Raw genomic sequence first — 13,170 nt, 5'->3', positions numbered from 1 at the left:
GGATGCATGTTTTCACTCCATACTAAAACCTAACAATTGAAAATGTCATCAAAGTAGATCCTGGAAATTTTTTTGTGTTTTTAAAAACTGAAAAATGAAATAAATAATTTCAGTATTTTTCACAGAAGTCTGTCAAATACGTGACACATTGAAGAGCAAGCCAACTCTGATGGACTCAGGCTGGGTGGAAGCCAGAAGCCTAAAACTCCTATACATGGGGAACAGTCTAAACATCACCTCACCAAATAAATTTCCCATGTTCACCAGCTAAGATTGTTTATATCCAATTATTTGCCTAAGGGGTTCCCTTTATTATGTGGATTACATGATAACAACACACTACTGCTATCTAGTGGCCATAAGGCTAAATTACAGGTTTGGGTTTTTCACTAGAAGTTTTAGGAAATGAACTTTCCTACTTTACAAAAAAGTTAAAAATCATCTAATATATGTGGCATATATGAAGATGTTACAAAGTTTCTGAACGTATATTTTGTAAAAATCCAATAAATTTGAACTCCTGAATAACATTTAGAAACTTTAAATATATGTGTCATGAATAACCACTTTTAAATAACTTAAATTTCTTTTCAACTCTACTAATAAAAGTAGTTACCACATCATATTTTATACCTCTTAAACCAAAGGCAGCTGGGACTCACCATCTCCAAGGAGGGTTACAAGAAACTCCACCTCTGCTAATGAGGTTATATCCATTAATGCACTGTTATCAGCCTGACAAGAACGCAAAGCCTTATGCCAGGTCTTTTCTTCTTTCCAAAGTTTGTAGCAATTACGATTGTAGGGATTCCAGCCAGGCTCACAGTGGGTAGCATAATATTTCCACGCATCCTTTTCTTTTTAAACCAACAAAAAACAATGTCATTTTCCACAATTATTTTAACATTACTTATTACAGTTTATGTAAATTGCCATTAATATGATTACTTTAAAAATGTGAAAAACAGAAATATACAAAATGACATATATCATGGAATTCTAGATCTTCAGAGTTGAGAAGGGTCTAATCTATGATCCAGATCTAGATCTAGGATAAAATGAACCTCAGTATTTCATTTTCCAGATGAGCTAGTGAAGGTACAAAGAAGTAAGGAGAGGAGGGATGGCAGCAAGATGACCGATAGAGACACATGTGTCAGAAGCCTTTGAACAACAGCAACTCCATCTTGTCTAGGGGCTGAGTAAAATAAGACTGAGACCTACTGAGCTGCATTTCCAGGAGGTCAGGCATTCTACAGCATGAGACAGAAAGTCAACACAAAATACAGGTCACAAAAGACCTTGCTGATAAAACAAGCTGCAGTAAAGAAGCTGGCCAAAACTCATCAAAACCAAGATGGTGAGGAAAGTGAGCTCTGGTGATCCTCGCTGCTCATTATGTGCTAATTATAATGTATTAGCATGCTAAAAGACACGCCTACCAATGCCATGACAGTTTACAAGCCATGGCAACATCAGGAAGTTACCCTATATGTTCTAAAAGGGGGAGGAACCCTCATTTCCGGAAATTGTATACCCCTTTCCCAGAAAACTCATGAATAATCTACCCCTTGTTTAGCATATAATCGAGAAAGAACTGTAAGTGTAATCCGCTGAGCAGCCCAAGCCGCTGCTCGGCCTCTGGAGTAGCCAATCTTTATTCCTTTACTTTCCTGATAAACTTGCTTTCCTTTTATGGATTCGCCTCCAATTCTTTCTTGGGGTCTGGATTGGGACCCCTTTCTGGTAATACCTGGTGCTCGTCCCTGCCACAGGAACAGCCAAAGCAACGAACAAATGATTACATTTTCACAAAGGCAGCTGAAGGAGAGTGCTGGAGCACATCACGGGAGTAGCAGAAACAACATGGAGCACAGAAACCCTTGCCACCCTGACCCCCACAATCTCCCCCAGTCCCCGTTGGAAGCAGCTTAGAGCCAGGAGAGACTTCTCCCTGTGAGGAAAGGATGAGCAAGAGGACCCCAGCAGCCTCCAACACCACCAGGGTCACCTACAGTCCTTGCCACTGGGGACCCCTGCAGTCTTCACAGGCACTAAGCCCAGTTGAGAGGGCTGCCTGGAGTCTACAGGACTATGCTTGCCCCAGAGAAAGTTCTGTGGCTGTACCCTGTCTCTCTGTGGCCTATGGCCACATGTGAGCTATGCAGCTATTGTGCTGCAACATCTTGAAAAAAGAACCACTGCTAGAATGTCATGTTCTGCTCCAGTAGTGAGTAGCCACAGCACCTCTCCATCCTTGAGACTTTGTAACCACTGCGCCACTTCTACCTTGTGGCCCACCAACCCCATGCCAAACTGCTGTGGGGCTCTCACTCTACCTGGCGTGGCCAAGTTGCCACGAGCTGCTCTATTTACCTTTCCTGGTTGTTGCTGTGCCATGCCCCTCAGAGCCTGAGCTGGCTTATCACCCTGCCTCCAAAGAAACGGTGCGTTGGCCTCCCAGAGCAGTCATGTTCCCCAGTATGTGTGCTGAAGTGGCGCCCGGCCTCCCAGGAATCCCTGCCCTGGCTGCCGAGAGCAGTCACACCTCTGGCACCTGAGCTGAAGTGGCTCCCAAATCCAGGGGAAACAGTGCTTTAGCTGCCCAAAGCAGTCATATCCCCCAACACCTAAGCTGAAGCAGCCCCATCTCATGGGGGAATGGATGCCTTGGCTGAGCTGAGCAGCTGTGCCTCGTGGGGCTTGGCTGATGTGGTACCCTGCATCCAATGGAAACAGCATTGGCAAGGCTGGGACATCCTGCCCTACAGGCCAAAGAGCTGTCGCACCCTGCTTTCCTGGAACTGGACTAGTCCCACAAAGCCTGAACTGCTGAGGCACCCCACCTTCCCCAGGAGAGGAGTCATCATTTTGCTGCTCTTTGCTCCCCAGGAAACAGGCCACAGCTATATGCCACCATTCCTGGGTCCTTGCTGCTACTGAACCTGACCTCATAGAGTCTGAGATACTGCTGTGTCCCACCATCCCAGGGTCCAGAGTCACCACTGCCTGGTGCTTCATGCCCTAGAGCTTGAGTTGCCACTGTGCCATACTGGTTCTGGTTCCCAAATTACAGCGGTGCCCTGTTCCCTGGAGCCAAACCTCCAGAGTACCCCTTCTTCCTTGGAGGTAAATATATAGTCAAATTCAGAATGTTCAAATACTGTAATGGTGGTCTGTAAATCATTTATATCTCCAGTATGAAGATTAAAGTCAAAATTGTCAAAAATAGGTTGGGCACAGTGGCTCACAGCTGTAATCCCAGCACTTTGGGAGGCTGAGGTGGGAGGATTAGTTGAACCCAGGAGGTTGAGCTATGATCATGCCACCATATTCCAGCCTGGGCAACAGAGCAAGACCCTGTCTCTAAAACATAAATAAATAAGTAAATAAATAAACAAATAACTAAAATGCTAAAACATAACTATAGCTACAATAAATTAAGAAATATACAATATTAAAAGATGTAAATAGTGACATCAAAATTTTAACTATTGGAGGTAGGGTAAAAATCTAGAGTGATTGTATGCAGCTAAAGTTAAGCAGTTATCAGTGTAAAACAGTCCATTATAACTACAAGATGTTTTATGTAAGCCATGTGATAACCACAAAGAAAAAAAATAAAACTATAGCAGATACACAACTGATAAAGAGAAAGGAATCGAAATTTAGCACCACACACACACAAAATCACCAAATCACAAAGGTAAACAATAAGAGAGGAAGAAACAAAGAATCTATAAAACAAGCAGAAAACAATGAACAAAATGGCAATAATAAGTCTTTACCTATCAATCATTACTCTGAATGCAAATGGATTAAATTATCTAATCAAAACACAGAATGGCTGAAAGGATAAAAGGTTACTAGGAGTCAAAGAGAGAAAATGAGCAGAGGTAGGAAAAAGGATACAAGTAGCAGATCTGTAGGATGAACAAGTCTAAAAGCCTATTGTACAGCATGAGGACTATAGTTAATATAGTGTATTCAGGATTCTTGATAAATGAGTAAATTATAGTTGCTCTTGTCACAGTGGGGGAAATGGGTAACTAAGTGAGATGATGCATGTGTTAATTTGTGTCACTAAAATAACCATTTTATTATATATATATATATCCTATGACATCATGTTGTATACTTTGAACATACACAGTAAATTTTATTTTAAAAAATAGTAAAAAAGTAAAACAAACAACAACAAAACCAAAGAAGTAAAGAGACTTGACAAAGGACATACAATGAAAGCAGGGTGTTGGGGCTAGGTATAAAATTTAACAGAGCTGTTCATTTTTGAAACCTTTTTACATTTAAAAGAAGTATTATGGAACACAATTTAAATGGTATTCCAAGGATTTCATACATAGTGTATGGGTGAGGTAGATATTTATCCCCAGCTGAAAAGAGCCTAAAACTCTGATGACTTCCTCTAAAATGGGGATGACAAATAGGTTTCACTTTGAAGATAAGTCTTGAGTGTCCACGGTGTTGCTCTGGGCTGATACGGACGGCAGGTGGGGCTTTCAGGAACACAGTGCCATGATGCTTGGACGTTGGAGGGCAGTGGTGATGCACATGCTATATGTTGGTTTTCCTTTCTCACAAGACTGTCCCCTATCTGATGATGGCATTTTTACCTTATTTTGTTAACCACAACGAGGTGCCTCCATTAAGAACGAATTTAAACTAAATATGATTTCACTGTGGGAAACAAAACATTCTTTTAAAATTGTTTCTAGGACTCTGACAGCAATTGGAATTATGGCCAAAGAGTGTTAGAACTTTGTATATCATTGACCCCAGTGGTTTTCAGCCTAAAAAAGTATTCATGACACTCTTTTTAAACTTGGAATTTTAGGCTGCACATGGTGGCTCACGCCTGTAATCCCAGCACTTTGGGAGGCTGAGGTGGATGGATCGCCTCAGGTCAGGAGTTCGAGACTAGCCTGGTGAACATGGTGAAACCCCGTCTCTACTAAAAATACAAAAATTAGCTGGGCATGGTGGCAGGCACCTGTAATCCCAGCTACTTGGGAGGCTGAGGCAGAATTGCTTGAACCCGGGAGGCAGAGGTTGCAGTGATCCGAGATCACGCCACTGCATTCCAGCCTGGGTCACAAAAGCAAGACTTCAATCGATCCGCAGAAGAATGTGTTGAACTTGAAGCAAAGCAAATAATCCAAACAAGCTAACTTAACTACTCCCATTTCTGGTCTTCTGACCTCAATTAGCAGACCAGAAGGATAAATATAACAGAAGAAATGAAGGGTGGCGTGCAAGATGGCATAAGAAAGAAAGAAAAAATGAAGGGAGAAGGCATGGAGAAAGGAATGTGAAAGAAGGAAGAGAGGGAGGGAAAAGGACAATAACAGGTGGTAGCAATTTCAGCAAATTCCTGAAATAATGGACAAATCTCTACATTAAAAAATGGCAAGATGCTTCTTCTTTCCCCAACTTGTACCCCATATTCTACAAAACTTCTAGGCTTAGCTATTTAAAGGAAAATGAAAGTTAAAACTTGATTGTAAGAGACAATATTTAAAAATGATAATTCAGCTTATTATTTTAAATCTAGAGTTTTTCTAATATTTTTGCAATGATTCTTTAAAAAATCGTTATACTGGCTGGGCGCGGTGGCTCATGCCTGCAATCCCAGAACTTTGGGAGGCCGAGGAGGGTAGATCACGAGGTCAGGAGATTGAGACCATCCTGGCTAACATAGTGAAACTCCATCTCTACTAAACATACAAAAAATTAGCAAGGCGTAGTGGCGGGTGCCTGTACTCCCAGCTACTCAGGAGAGTGAGGCAGGAGGGCGGAGCTTGCAGTGAGCTGAGATTGTACCACTGCACTCCAGCCTGGACCACAGAGCAAGACTCCGTCTCAAAAGAAAAAAAAAAAGTTATATTTTTATCTCTACATTTGGAGTTAAGACATTAATTCTCAGAGAAACTAGAAAGAGGTTATAGACCTGAAAACAGAAATAATTGGACTTCTGGTAGTAGATTGTGATTACATATTATTTAAGTATTAACTCCATCTAAAAAGTCCTGCATGTGATTTCAGGGAGGAGGGTGTATTACTAATAAGAGATTCAGAGTGTGCCAGAAAATCAATGAAGTAAATAATTATATAAAATTGTTTTTTAAATTATGTTTAATTTCTAGGGGAACAATAAATAAAACTCAAAACTAGAATAGAAAAAGAAATGTATCTTGTTTTTCTAATACAGAATGACTAAGAGTGCAAATTTTTTAGAAGAGAGGAAGAAAATGTTTGCTATGCTTAGTTTATTTCAGTTTTTAGTAAAAACCTAAATGCATTTGTTAAAATAACAGTCCCTTTGACACAGCAGCTATTATCTAGTTACACATTTTTTCATATAAATATAAACTAGATTTAGCTAAGTTTACATTATGAATTATTAGTAAAAAATAGAGAAATTTACATATATTGAGAGGACAAGTAAACAACACCTAAGAACAACTTAAAATAAAAACACTTACCAACTATTTCAGGATCAGTGTGGTTTAGATATTTTTTACATATATATGGCAAGGTGGACTCACAATCCCGACTCCTCCAGGCACTTGGCATAAATGAACTAAATGTTCCACAGTGATTTTCAACAAATGGCTCAAAATTTACCTCTGAAAATACAAAGAGTGTGTTTAATATTAGAAGCAAAAGCAGCTAGTTTAATATATATTGAAATGTAGTTTCAGCATCAAGGGGATAGCCTTTCTACTTGTCATGTATAGTAAATCCTGTAAAGGTGTTATATCCTATAAGATGTTATCCATGATTTTGCAGTTACAGTCCAGGCATGTCAATTAAATGATTTCCCAAAGATTCCAAAAGGCCCAATTTTACTATCTTAAAGTAGAGAGATACTTTGCAATCTGTAGCTATTTTTAAAGCAGCAGACTGGAATCTTGGCTTGTACCCAAATTCTCCTGCAACTTTGGCTAAAAAGCTTATCTTCCTGGACTCTATTTTCTTGTTTGGAAAAGCTCGCCTTAAAAGAATTCAGTCAGGTTAAAAAATGTTTATAAACTACTCTCAAAAAAGCAAGTCCTATGTGCATGGGAAATGCTGCGGTGTAAGGCTGCAGGATGATGCCACGTGACAAAGGCAAAGAAAACGCTGCGGGTACCTGGGCTCCAATTTAGGTAGCTGAGCGGTGTTCCATCAGACCACTGCCAGCCAGCGTGTTCATCCAGCTGATTGAGACCGATCCACACCTCCACTGCTTTACTGCTCATGTGCTCTGAAATGAAAATTATGAAGCTTCAAAAAAAAAAAAAAATCCAGTGTTACACATCTTTCTTGTTCTCCTATTCCTGGATCATGGAGTCAGAAATTAATCCCAGTCAATGATAGGAAAAGTGCACAGAATGCACGTGGTGCTTCTGAGTGATAAAGCAGGTTCCCACCATCTTGAGAAACAGAGCAGGCTCACCGACAGCTGTTTTTCAACTCTGAATGCTTCATGCGAGTACCCAGAAATGTTGCCTTTCAGGGTTGTCAATCTAGACAAGGGTGCATGGTTGCACACTTGAGGCCATCTTACTTGAGTGAGCTCATGAACTTAAAGGTTTTATAGGGTGGAGGAGGAGGTGTGCAGGGTCACTCCCAGAAAGTGAACAGAGGCACATCTTCAAAGGTAAAAAAGTGTGCTGAAGTAGATCAGGGAGGGGTGTACAGTGTGAGAGGCACCAGGAGTTGTCTGCTCAACAGGAGGGACCAGAGTGTCTCGGGGCATCCCTAGCAGGTTGGGACCTAAGGCTGTGTGCAGTGCAAGCTGGAGGCTGCTTCCACAGCTTGAGGTGGAAGAAGTTTTTATGGCAGGCTGGCTCTGTGGCCCCTCCTCTTAACCAGGCCACTACAACTCTCGGTTTAAGGCAATACCGTGTTTGTTAAAGACACTATGAATAAAGACATGCATTGACGTGCGGAAAAACATAGTTATCAAAATTATAGAATTATGGGAATTTTTCTTCAGTTTTTCTTTCTGTGCACCTAAATTTTAAACATTCTTCCAGAACAAATAGGTACTATTTGTGCAGTAAAAATGGGGGGGGGGACCAAAACCCAGTATCAGAAACGTAATGAAAGTGGCAATTTTGTGACGCTTTGAAATGTTGCCATTTACTCGTTTAATCTACAAAGGAGAGCATTGTTCGCTTACAATTCACCTGCTTCAGAGCCCAGTGTATTTTTAGTCAGATGCAGGGGTCCTGCCTGAGATTAAGACCCTGACGGATGAGAGTTATAAACAGGGTGACCATATGCCCCCGTTTTCCTGGAAAGCTCATGGTTCATGCTGGTAGTTCCAGAATAATTATTAATCGCAGTCCCTTTTACTATCAAAAGAGTCTCAGTTTGGATGATAGACTGTATGATTACCCAGGTTGTGAAGGTCATTGTAGTCATGTAACAAGGCTGCAGCATCCTCAGTGACTAGACATTTCAATACAATTGTGAAAAACTCAAAGAACCTAACCCATTTAGGAAAAGAGAAAAAGGTGCTTTATAATTTTGAGATCCCCAGAAATCAATAAACAGAAACAGCATCCTATACGTGGGTTTCACCCTTCCACGTTTCCACGGCATTCACATGGAATCTCTTTCTAATGTCCATTTGATTATTCCTTTCAATAGCACCATTTGATCAAATCATTTAGCAGGTCTTACGATGATAAGAAGTGAAATGGATTGACAAGCCAGGGAGAAATTTTCACATTTCACATCCAGGCAAGTGCCAAGTGATATTTTAAAATCTAGTTAAAATATTAAAACGTTAATATTCTTATCTTAGAATTATTTTGAATACTCATTGTGCAATTGTTTTAATAATGCAGATAAAAAATCATTGTGCAATTTATAATCTGTGTCTGAAAGCACAAAAAACCATCTATTTATCTTTAGGACTAAGCTGCCCACAATACTGTAATAAGAAACTTGAATTTAAATTCCTTTGGCTATTTCTTGGCATGCATGACAGCTTAGATAATTCCTTGTACCATAGTACATGTTCACCAGAAATAGCAAGAAATATTAGATTATTTTCATCATTAAAAAATACCTTGGTTGGAACGAACAGGCTTCTGTCTTTACGAACAGACTTCTGTTTTTCCAAACAATTCCCAAAGACTAATTATAGAACTGAGGTAGTTAAAGCAAAGTCCCTGACATGTCTTATTTTTTAAAATTGTTATTCAAATTTGATGAATAAATCCAGACCTTCTCATGACAGATCCTGGCAGTTAAGATAGATAATTGTAATTCATAAATGGCATGTAAACTTTTATATGAAAACCATTTCAGGCTTATAATGATTTTGAAAATTGATGTTTTTCTGCACTATGACTTACTCAAATCAAATTCAATAATAATTTCTGACTTTTGCACAGCTGTGGGGAAAGGGTGCGCACACATTGCTCATTCATTTCTTACAATCCTTCTGGAAGATATTAATGACTTACAAAAGCTTTAAAGTATGCTTACTTTTCCATCCAGTGAACCCACTTCTGCAAACTTATAAAAAAATAATTGGGGAGGTATGCACAAAGCTATGTGCAGGGATGGTTTATAATATCAACAAATAAATAAATAAATAAATAACAAATGGTTTCATCAATATATCTCTAGTAAAAGGAGATTCGATCAATATATTACCAATAACCTGTACTACTATGTAACCATTAGAAATTATTATGTAGATCTATATTTATAGATACAGGCAAATGTTCATTATATGCAGATAAATAAAATAACCAGACTACCAAACTGTGTACATAGTTGTTGTTAAATGGTTAACACACACTGAGTGTTTGTTATGTGTGCCAGGCACTTTTCTCTGATTTCACCTGTATTAAAATGTGTAATCCACACCAGGAATTTGCATTATTATTATTTCCACTTGGTAGAGGGGGAAATTGAGGCACAGAGCAGTTAAATCACTTGCTTGAGTAACCCTGCTACTCAAGTGGTAGAGGCAGGATTCAAACCCAGGTGGCTCCCTGCTTTCCTAACCACTGTGCAATAGCTGCCATGTTTTAATTTATTTTTATTTTTTATTTATATATTTATGTATTTTGACATGGAGTCTGGTTCTGCTGCCCGGGCTGGAGTGCAATGGCATGATCTTGGCTCACTGCATCCTCCACCTCCCAGGTTCAAGTGATTCTCCTGCCTCAGTCTCCTTAGTAGCTGGGACTACGGGTGCATGCCACCACATCCGGCAAATTTTTGTATTTTTAGTAGAGAGAGGGTTTCACCATGTTGGCCAGGCTGGTCTCGAACTCTTGGCCTCAACTGATCCACCAGCCTTGGCCTCCCAAAGTGCTGGGATTACAAGTGTGAGCCACTGCGCCTGGCTGCTGCCATGTTTTCATATAATACCATTATATATATATACTATGTATGTACACATGCATTTATATGTTTTTGCAGAGAAACACAGTTATCTCTGGATTACAGAACTATGGGAACTTTTTCATTGGTTTTTCTTTCTATATACCTGAATTTTACAAATTATTCTAAAATAAACATGGACTATATATGCAATAATATTTGAAAAAAACTGGCATCAAAAACTGTTGATGAAAGTGACTCATTTTGTGATATTTTCTAATGTTTCCACAAGTTTTTAAAAAGGTGTATGTACACACATACAAATACATTTAATCTATAAAGGAAAAGTAAGAGGAGAGTGTAGGAAATGAGTGAAACACAAGTCTTAGTTTACTGGCACAATTCTTTTAACACATTATTGTCTATACTGCTAGTTAACATATATGTGCTTTGCTTTTCCCACCAAAGTTTAAGATTTTGTTTTTGGGACCCACCAGAAGGCCTATGACGTACCTGCACATGGTGAATGATAGGTAAGGTTTCATTTAATTAATAAAATGCTTAATGATTTATTAATGGAAATGGAATGGCTAAGATCTCCAGAAGAGCAAGAAAGAACCCTTAAATTTAGAAATCTTCCTGATTCACTTGTTAGAACTGCAACTCTCCTGGGTCCCTTGCTGTGGCCTCAAATTCTCTTCTCCAAGGGGGAGAAAATAAGAAAGACATCACCGGATGCCAAATGGAATCACTCAAGGTTCATGGAAACATTTTGGGTGAGAGTTTTGGGCCATATTAAGGAAAGAAAAATATTTTTTAAGAGCTTTTTTTCAGAGTATATTTTTGTATATGTGAAAACAGTTAACAACAGTCTTTTTATTGTATCAGTATCAATGTGCATCATCCACCTACTCACCCCTTATGAAATTTTCTTCAGTTTCATCTGTAATACTTAACAGAGCACCTCCTTGCATCTGGCATGAAGAATGTGCCTCGCTCCAAGAGAGAGATGAAAGCAGGTTGAACTGGTAACAAATGTGTGAATTGAGGTCCTTCTCCCAAATAGTATCACAACTTACTTCTGCAGAGGCTGGAAACAATGGCCGTTAAAAACATCCAAATCTTATTTCATCTATACAGCAACATATTTGTAAGATAAATCTGAATGGAATTATTCCATCTTGCAATCTCTAAAACTTCAGTGCCTTATCTATTCTTGATTAGGTCTTTATGATAAAATCTGCATTGCTATCCCATTGTTAAGATATGGTTAAACTCTTTCATGATTTACCTAAGGAAATATCAGAAATCACCTATGAAGAAGCTATAATCCTTTCCAGAGTAATAACAGGAACCAGTTTTAAGAGAAGGAAATGGAAGCAAAGTATTTGTGAAAATAAGATCTGAGTTCTTTTGTCATTTAGAACTTTACATTGAAAACTTCTGTCTTTAAAAGTTCATTTTAGTGATACAAATGTTATTTCAAAGGCATTTCTTCCCAAATACAAAATGCTAAAACAAAAGGATAGAGTAGGAATATAAGTCAATAGTAAACACAAGTTTTCAAATAAACATCAAGCACTGGAACACTGACATATAGTTTAAGAAAGTTCTTTCAGCCAAGAGGAATAGAAGCAAGATCCACTTGTAAGACACTGGCCGAAGACTGCATAGTATGCTCAAAAGTAAATTAGATAAAGTATGAAATGTGGAGCTGAAGTCCAAAGTTTTTTGAAATAACAGAAAATTAAGACTGAGTTTGGGTGCTTTTGCTAACATTTTAAATCAAATTCCAAGGTGAACTAAGTAGCCACAATAATGACCGGAAATCAAACTCAAACAGAGAATGTCAGAATGCAGAGAATGTGAACCATACTGCAGCATGACTGAAAATGACTGACAGGCAACCAGCTGAAATCTAGGACAGCCTTTCCCAAAGTGTGATTCTCAAAGTAAGACAACTTTAAGAGGCTCCCCAAGAAAATCTGAGACACAATGCATGCATAGGGTTCTCTGGGAAATTCACAACGAACATTAGCATATTCAAGGCTCTGAGAAGTTTTGGAGTAAACAAATGTGCTTAATTTTAATTCAGTGTACTTCAAACTTATTTGACAATAAAATCTGTTTTGTTTGTTTTTTTCTCCCTCATAACACTTAGATGGTCCCCTTGGGAAATGTGGAAAGTTTATTTTCATGTCTGGTTGCAACACACATTCCAGAGGTTTTAAATCACATATAAATCTAAGGTTGTCTATAGAGTTTCCTGACTGATACCTGTGTTTATAGAAGGATCCAAGATTAAAGGAAGGCAGAAGACAAGGCTATCACCACGTAACACTGAAGGAAAGGAAAAAAAAGAAAGGAAAAAGAGAAGGGAAATTTTCAGTAACCATTTTGCCGTAGTGGCTGAAATTTCCCAATTGAGATGGAATCCTTAGAGATTGTTTTCAGTTAAAATGCTAGGCCTTCCCTGAGATGGACAATATGCTGCTACGTATTATGAGGCACTAGTTCAGCCATACTCACCCACCATGACAGCTGAGACCATGATGGGGGCGTGGGGGTGTGTTCATAGTTTTGGTGTGCATAAGAATCATTTAGGACAGTCACAGTGGCTCATGCCTGTAATTTTAGCACTTTGGGAGGCTGAAGTGGGAGGATCACTTGAAGTCAGGTGTTCGAGACCAGCCAGGTCAACAAAGTGAGACCCTATTGCTACAAAAAGAGAAAGAAAGAGGCTGGGTGTGGTGGCTCATGCCTGTAATCCCAGCTCTTTGGGAAGCTGAGGCAGGTGGATCACTTGAGCCCAGG

At 39.1% G+C, this 13,170-nt stretch overlaps 1 protein-coding gene across 3 annotated transcripts in view; it reads right to left on the bottom strand.

Moving 5' to 3' along the window:
* The window catches only part of PLA2R1 (phospholipase A2 receptor 1, 180kDa), a 134,158-nt gene that overhangs the window by 92,337 nt on the left and 28,651 nt on the right, over positions 1-13,170 (bottom strand). For all 3 annotated transcript variants that reach the window (XM_011947119.1, XM_011947118.1, XM_011947120.1), the window contains exons 4-7: positions 11,273-11,446; positions 7,154-7,267; positions 6,504-6,647; positions 663-857 (exon numbers count right to left, since the gene is read on the bottom strand). In XM_011947119.1, coding sequence (XP_011802509.1) covers positions 663-857; positions 6,504-6,647; positions 7,154-7,267; positions 11,273-11,446 — 627 coding nt within the window. The remainder of the gene's footprint in view (positions 1-662; positions 858-6,503; positions 6,648-7,153; positions 7,268-11,272; positions 11,447-13,170) is intronic.

This window comes from Colobus angolensis, unplaced genomic scaffold, assembly GCF_000951035.1.
Source record: "Colobus angolensis palliatus isolate OR3802 unplaced genomic scaffold, Cang.pa_1.0 Scaffold259, whole genome shotgun sequence".
Taxonomy (NCBI): Eukaryota; Metazoa; Chordata; class Mammalia; order Primates; family Cercopithecidae; genus Colobus; species Colobus angolensis.
This window is presented reverse-complemented; position numbering and strand designations above follow the sequence as displayed.